The sequence below is a fragment of the Nerophis lumbriciformis genome, linkage group LG09 (genome assembly GCF_033978685.3).
Source record: "Nerophis lumbriciformis linkage group LG09, RoL_Nlum_v2.1, whole genome shotgun sequence".
Lineage (NCBI taxonomy): Eukaryota > Metazoa > Chordata > Actinopteri > Syngnathiformes > Syngnathidae > Nerophis > Nerophis lumbriciformis.
In genome coordinates, this window is record NC_084556.2 from 47,925,001 (window position 1) to 47,932,500 (window position 7,500).

The following is a 7,500-nucleotide window of genomic DNA, read 5'->3' on the forward strand; positions in this document are numbered from 1 at the left end:
TTTAGAGGTTTTAATGTACAAAATGTGCCATATTTATGCGGCCCTCGCTGGAAAAAGTTTGGACACCCCTGATATATACATACATACATGTATATATACACATACATATGTATAAATAGATGTATACATATATAGATTTATACATATATAAATTATATATAAGAGTGTGTGTGTGTGTGTTGTGCGGACTAGCCATCAGTTCAGAGTGTAACCCCGCCTCTTGTCCTCAGAATCAGCTGGGATAGGCTCCAGCAGCAGTGTATTGAGGACAACAGATGAGGTAATAAAGGCCGTGCTGGAATGACAAGAAAAGCAGGTGACAGTTGGAGACAGGCAACTTTGAAGGTGAAACATTGCGGCGTCACCACCAGGTGATCTTGAACTCGTAGATGGGTCTCTTGCAGTAGTAGTGGTTGATGAGGTGCTTGTCGCACACGCCGATGCACTGCTGCTCGGCGGCGATGCCGCGCTCGGCCAGGTCGCCCACGATGCAGTGCAGCAGGTCGTAGACGTCGGCCACCGCCTCCCAGGGCCCGAAGGACACGTCCACCTCGCAGTGGTGCTCGAAGAGCTTGGCCTCGCCGTCCGAGCGCTCGAAGCGCAGCGAGTTGAAGAGCGGCCGCTCGTACGGCGTGATGGGCATCTCCTCCTTGTAGACGCACACCTTCAGCTTGGCGAAGCGCGCTTTCTTCTGCATGGCCCTCAGCTTGGCGATCTCCACGATGCGCTCCAGATTGTCTGAGAGAAGAAACCACTGATTTATTTAAGACCCTCTTCTATTATACATGACTTTCACATACAATATTAAGTTACATAAGCACACTAAGGCTGAAACGACGTCATCAGTTACGTAAATACGTCGACGCCGTTTTTGTGCGTTGACGCGTCGCATATTTACGTCAAACAACCGTCATGGCGGAGCGCAAAGCAGACGATGTGCGAGCGAGGGGAAAAAAAGCACGCCAAAAGTCGTCAAAAGTGTGGGAGTATTTCAATAAACGGCGTAATAATTTAGTTGTATGCACACTGTGTCGAGCGGAAATGGCCTATCATAGCAGCACAACGGCTATTAACGAACATTTGAAAAGAAAACACCCGACAGCGTTCTTGCCATCACCATCAACTAGTCAATCGTCCGCGTGAGTATACGTTGTCATCATTACACAAAAACATGAATGTGTCATTTGTATCTGCGTTGTAAATTCATAAACTAAAGCACCGTTTCGCTCTGAGAGGCGCGTTTGGCGTGCCTGTTGAATGTTTACAAAGACGCGCTCCTCTTTAACGCTGTGGAGAGGCGGGGCCGGCGAGCGAGCGGCGAGGCGGGGCGCGCCGGGAGCGACGCCGCGATCGCGCACCTGGGCACGATCATCCAATCTCCTCTCGCTGAAGAAAAGGGGAGCAGCAGAGAGAGAGGGAAGAGAGACTGGAAGGAGCCAGAGTGAAGCTGACGTGGAGCGAGAGACGAGGAGAGCCAGAGAACGACGAGCGAGTGAGGAAGAGGAGCTGAAAAGCGAGGAAAGAAAGAGAAAAGAGTTGGAAGAGAAAAAACTTTGGGTAAAATTAAAAGATTGTAAACCTGGCAAAGCCGTCTGGCGTTCAGTCTGTCGGTCCTGAAAGAATCCCACGGCACAAGACGTGTCACAAACGCTAATGTTAATTAGTTGTGCAAATACCTTTTACAACATTAACAGTTACATATACTATGTACAAACGAACAATTAACTTTCACTTTAATCAATCATACTATCATTGTTGTGTTATTAGGCAAAATAAGCAATACTTGTACTTTTGTTGAATCGTTTACACTGTTGTTATAGAATATTTCGTTTTGCACTTTTTTGTATTGGATGTTTATCTTTATTTTTGCACATTTTAGCAAATAAGTAATACTTTTACTTTTGTTGAAATGTTTACACTGTTACAGAATATTTCCGTTTTGCACTTTTTTGTATTGGATGTTTATCTTTATTTTTGCACATTTTAAAGCAAAATAAGCAATACTTTTACTTTTGAAATGCTTATACTATTGCAGAATATTAAGATTTGCACTGGATGTTTACTTTTATATTTGCACATTAAAAAGCAAATAAGCTACTTTTAATTTTGTTAAATGTTAAAAGTTTTAAATGTTTACATTGTTACAGAATATTTTGTCATGTTGTTGTCAATGTTGACTGAGTGGCCATACTTTTTTTTTTTTGTAAATAAAAGCCATGCCTTTTGAAAAAAATGGCCTACATTTATTTTTTCATCTTCATTTTAAATTTAAAAAAAAAAATCGGTAAAAGGAAAAATAATCTATAGATTAATCGAAAAAAATAATCTATAGATTAACCGATTAATCGAAAAAATAATCTATGGATTAATCGATAGAAAAATAATCGTTAGCTGCAGCCTTAAAGCACACGTTCTCGAAACATCTCGTCTGATGACAAAACTTTGTAAGAGTTTAAGGCACGGGTGTCCAAAGTGCAGCTCGGTGGCCATTTATGGCCGTCAGCTTGTTTTCTATTGGCACGCGACACATTCTGAAGACAAAATAAAAACAACCTGGATAGAATATGCCATTTTGAGAGAGATTGCGTGTGAATATCGAAATGTGCAAGCCGCTGAAATGGACGAGCTGAGCCTAAATGTGAACGCATGCTAACAGAATGCGTTAGTTTGCTAGAACGCTAACAATAACAAGTTATCAGTTAACATTTGTCAAGTACCAAGTCCTGCCTCTATGGTGTTCTGCTGCAAAATTGCTAAAAAAAAAAAAAAACAGTTAGCATGTGTCAAGTACCAAGTTATACGAGTCTGAGGTGTTCGGCTGCAATATTGGCCAAAATTAGTTAGCATGCTAATGTTGGTTTGCTAGAATGCTGTCAGTTAACATGTGTCAAGTACCAAGTCATGCCTCTGAAGTGTTCTGCTGCAAAATTGCCTAAAAAAACAGTTAGCATGAGTCAAGTACCAAGCTATAAGAGTCTGGGGCGTTCGGCAGCAAAATTGCTAAAAAAGTTAGCATGCTAATGTTCATATTGTTGCCTGAAGTTGAGCCAATCAGCGGCCATGATACTGATTGTTTTGGTCTCGTCTACAGGCCAATATTACCGCCAAAATTAAAAACAAGTTAGCATGTGTCAAGTACCAAGTTATATGAGTCTGAGGCGTTCAGCTGCAATATTGGCCAAAAAGAGTTAGCATGCTAATGTTGGTTTGCTAGAATGCTATTGTTAGCATGCTATCAGTTAACATGTGTCAAGTACCAAGTCCTGCCTCTGAGGTGTTCTGCTGCAAAATTTCCCAAAAAAACAGTTAGCATGTGTCAAGTAGCAAGTTATATGAGTCTGAGGCGTTTGGCTGCAATATTGGCTAAAAAGAGTGAGCATGCTAATGTTGGTTTGCTACAATGGTATTGTTAGCATGCTATCAGTTAACATGTGTCAAGTACCAAGTCATGCCTCTGAGGTGTTCTGCTGCAAAATTGCCTAAAAAAAACCAATTAGCATGTGTCAAGTACCAAGCTATAAGAGTCTGGGGCGTTCGGCAGCAAAATAGGCTAAAAAAGTTAGCATGCTAATTTTAGTATTGCTGCCTGAAGTTGAGCCAATCAGTGGCCATGATACTGATTGTTTTGGTCTCGTCTATTGGCCAATATTACTGCCAAAATTAAAAACAAGTTAGCATGTGTCAAGTACCAAGTTATACGAGTCTGAGGCGTTCGGCTGCAATATTGGCCAAAAAGAGTTAGCATGCTAATGTTGGTTTGCTAGAATGCTATTGTTAGCATGCTATCAGTTAACATGTGTCAAGTACCAAGTCCTGCCTCTGAGGTATTCTGCTGCAAAATTGCCAAAAAAAAACAAAAACAGTTAGCATGTGTCAAGTACCAAGTTATATGAGTCTGAGGCGTTCGGCTGCAATATTGGCCAAAAAGAGTTAGCATGCTAATGTTGGTTTGCTACAATGCTATTGTTAGCATGCTATCAGTTAACATGTGTCAAGTACCAAGTCCTGCCTCTGAGGTGTTCTGCTGCAAAATTGCCAAAAAAAACAAAAAACAGTTAGCATGTGTCAAGTACCAAGCTATGAGAGTCTGGAGCGTTCGGCTGCAAAATTGGCTAAAAAAGTTAGCATGCTAATGTTAGTATTGTTGCCTGAAGTTGAGCCAATCAGTGGCCATGATACTGATTGTTTTGGTCTCGTCTATTGGCCAATATTACTGCCAAAATTAAAAACAAGTTAGCATGTGTCAAGTACCAAGTTATATGAGTCTGAGGCGTTCGGCTGCAATATTGGCTAAAAAGAGTTAGCATGCTAATGTTGGTTTGCTAGAATGCTATTGTTAGCATGCTATCAGTTAACATGTGTCAAGTACCAAGTCATGCCTCTGAGGTATTCTGCTGCAAAATTGCCAAAAAAAACAGTTAGCATGTGTCAAGTACCAAGTTATACGAGTCTGGGGCATTTGGCTGCAAAATTCGCTAAAAAAGTTAGCATGCTAATGTTAGTATTGCTGCCTGAAGTTAAGTCCATCAGTGGCCATGATACTGATTGTTTTGGTCTCGTCCATTGGCCAATATTACTGCCAAAAAAAATAGTTAGCATGTGTCAAGTACCAAGTTATACGAGTCTGAGGCGTTCGGCTGCAATATCGACCAAAATGAGTTAGCATGCTATTGTTGGTTTGCTAGATAGAGCATGCTATCAGTTAACATTTGTCAAGTACCAAGCCCTGCCTCTGAGGTGTGCTGCTGCAAAATTGCCAAAAAAAACAACCAAAAAACAGTTAGCATGTGTCAAGTACCAAGCTATAAGAGTCTGGGGCGTTCGGCTGCAAAATTGGCAAAAAAAAGTTAGCATGCTAATGTTAGTATTGCTGCCTGAAGTTGAGCCAATTGGTGGCCATGATACTGATTGTTTTGGTCTCGTCTACAGGCCAATATTACTGCCAAAATAAAACAGTTAGCATGTGTCAAGTACCAAGTTATACGAGTCTGAGGCGTTTAGCTGCAATATCGGCTAAAAAGAGTTAGCATGAGAATGTTGTTTTGCTAGAATGCTATTGTTAGCATGCTATCAGTTAACATGTGTCAAGTACCAAGTCCTGCCTCTGAGGTATTCTGCTGCAAAATTGCCAAAAAAAACAGTAAGCATTTGTCAAGTACCAAGTTATAAGAGTCTGGGGCATTCAGCTGCAAAATTCGCTAAAAAAGTTAGCATACTAATGTTAGTATTACTGCCTGAAGTTGAGCCAATCAGTGGCCATGATACTGATTGTTTTGGTCTCGTCTATTGGCCAATATTACTGCCAAAATTAAAAACAAGTTAGCATGTGTCAAGTACCAAGTTATACGAGTCTGAGGCGTTTGGCTGCAATATCGGCTAAAAAGAGTTAGCATGCTAATGTTGGTTTGCTAGAATGCTATTGTTAGCATGCTATCAGTTAACATGTGTCAAGTACCAAGTCCTGCCTCTGAGGTGTTCTGCTGCAAAACTCCCCCTAAAAAAAACAGTTAGCATGTGTCAAGTACCAAGTTATAAGAGTCTGGGGCGTTCGGCTGCAAAATTGGCTAAAAAAGTTAGCATGCTAATGTTAGTATTGTTGCCTGAAGTTGAGCCAATCAGTGGCCATGATACTGATTGTTTTGGTCTCGTCTATTGGCCAATATTACTACCAAAACAAAAAACAGTTAGCATGTGTCAAGTACCAAGTTATACGAGTCTGAGGCGTTTGGTTAAAATATTGGCCAAAATTAGTTAGGATGCTAATGTTGGTTTGCTAGAATGCTATTGTTAGCATGCTATCAGTTAATGTGTCAAGTATCAAGTCATGCCTCTGAGGTGTTCTGCTGCAAAATTGCCCAAAAAAAACAGTTAGCACGTGTCAAGTACCAAGCTATAAGAGTCTTGGGCATTCGGCAGCAAAATGGGCTAAAAAAGTTAGCATGCTAATGTTAGTATTGCTGCCTGAAGTTGAGCCAATCAGCGGCCATGATACTGATTGTTTTGGTCTCGTCTATTGGCCAATATTACTGCCAAAATTAAAAACAAGTTAGCATGTGTCAAGTACCAAGTTATACGAGTCTGAGGCGTTTGGCTGCAATATCGGCTAAAAAGAGTTAGCATGCTAATGTTGGTTTGCTAGAATGCTATTGTTAGCATGCTATCAGTTAACATGTGTCAAGTACCAAGTCCTGCCTCTGAGGTGTTCTGCTGCAAAACTCCCCCTAAAAAAAACAGTTAGCATGTGTCAAGTACCAAGTTATAAGAGTCTGGGGCGTTCGGCTGCAAAATTGGCTAAAAAAGTTAGCATGCTAATGTTAGTATTGTTGCCTGAAGTTGAGCCAATCAGTGGCCATGATACTGATTGTTTTGGTCTCGTCTATTGGCCAATATTACTACCAAAACAAAAAACAGTTAGCATGTGTCAAGTACCAAGTTATACGAGTCTGAGGCGTTCGGCTGCAATATCGGCCAAAAAGAGTTAGCATGCTAATGTTGGTTTGCTAGAATGCCATTGTTAGCATGCTATCAGTTAACATGTGTCAAGTACCAAGCCCTGCCTCTGAGGTGTGCTGCTGCAAAATTGCCAAAAAACAAACAAAAAAACAGTTAGCATGTGTCAAGTACCAAGCTATAAGAGTCTGGGGCATTCGGCTGCAAAATTGGCTAAAAAAGTTAGCATGCTAATGTAAGTATTGCTGCCTGAAGTTGAGCCAATCGATGGCCATGATACTGATTGTTTTGGTCTCGTCTATTGGCCAATATTACTGCCAAAATAAAACAGTTAGCATGTGTCAAGTACCAAGTTATATGAGTCTGAGGCGTTCGGCTGCAATATTGGCCAAAAAGAGTTAGCATGCTAATGTTGGTTTGCTAGAATGCCATTGTTAGCATGCTATCAGTTAACATGTGTCAAGTACCAAGCCCTGCCTCTGAGGTGTGCTGCTGCAAAATTGCCAAAAAAAAACCCAAAAAACAGTTAGCATGTGTCAAGTACCAAGCTATAAGAGTCTGGGGCATTCGGCTGCAAAATTGGCTAAAACAGTTAGCATGCTAATGTAAGTATTGCTGCCTGAAGTTGAGCCAATCGGTGGCCATGATACTGATTGTTTTGGTCTCGTCTATTGGCCAATATTACTGCCAAAATAAAACAGTTAGCATGTGTCAAGTACCAAGTTATATGAGTCTGAGGCGTTCGGCTGCAATATTGGCCAAAAAGAGTTAGCATGCTAATGTTGGTTTGCTAGAATGCTGTCAGTTAACATGTGTCAAGTACCAAGTCATGCCTCTGAGGTATTCTGCTGCAAAATTGCCAAAAAAAAAAACAGTTAGCATTTGTCAAGTACCAAGCTATAAGAGTCTGAGGCGTTTGGCTACAATATCGGCTAAAAAGAGTTAGCATGAGAATGTTGTTTTGCTAGAATGCTATTGTTAGCATGCTATCAGTTAACATGTGTCAAGTACCAAGTCCTGCCTCTGAGGTATTCTGCTGCAAAATTGCCA

The 7,500-nt window shown here is 41.0% G+C and overlaps 2 protein-coding genes across 2 annotated transcripts in view; both read right to left on the reverse strand.

Moving 5' to 3' along the window:
- Positions 1-7,500, reverse strand: part of nsd1b (nuclear receptor binding SET domain protein 1b) — a 322,978-nt gene that overhangs the window by 137,221 nt on the left and 178,257 nt on the right. The gene's annotated exons all lie outside the window — the stretch shown is intronic.
- Positions 1-7,500, reverse strand: part of kctd7 (potassium channel tetramerization domain containing 7) — a 16,521-nt gene that overhangs the window by 279 nt on the left and 8,742 nt on the right. The window contains exon 4 of the mRNA XM_061963029.2: positions 1-738. This exon is cut by the window's left edge and continues 279 nt beyond it. Coding sequence (XP_061819013.1) covers positions 362-738 — 377 coding nt within the window. The 3' untranslated portion in view covers positions 1-361. The remainder of the gene's footprint in view (positions 739-7,500) is intronic.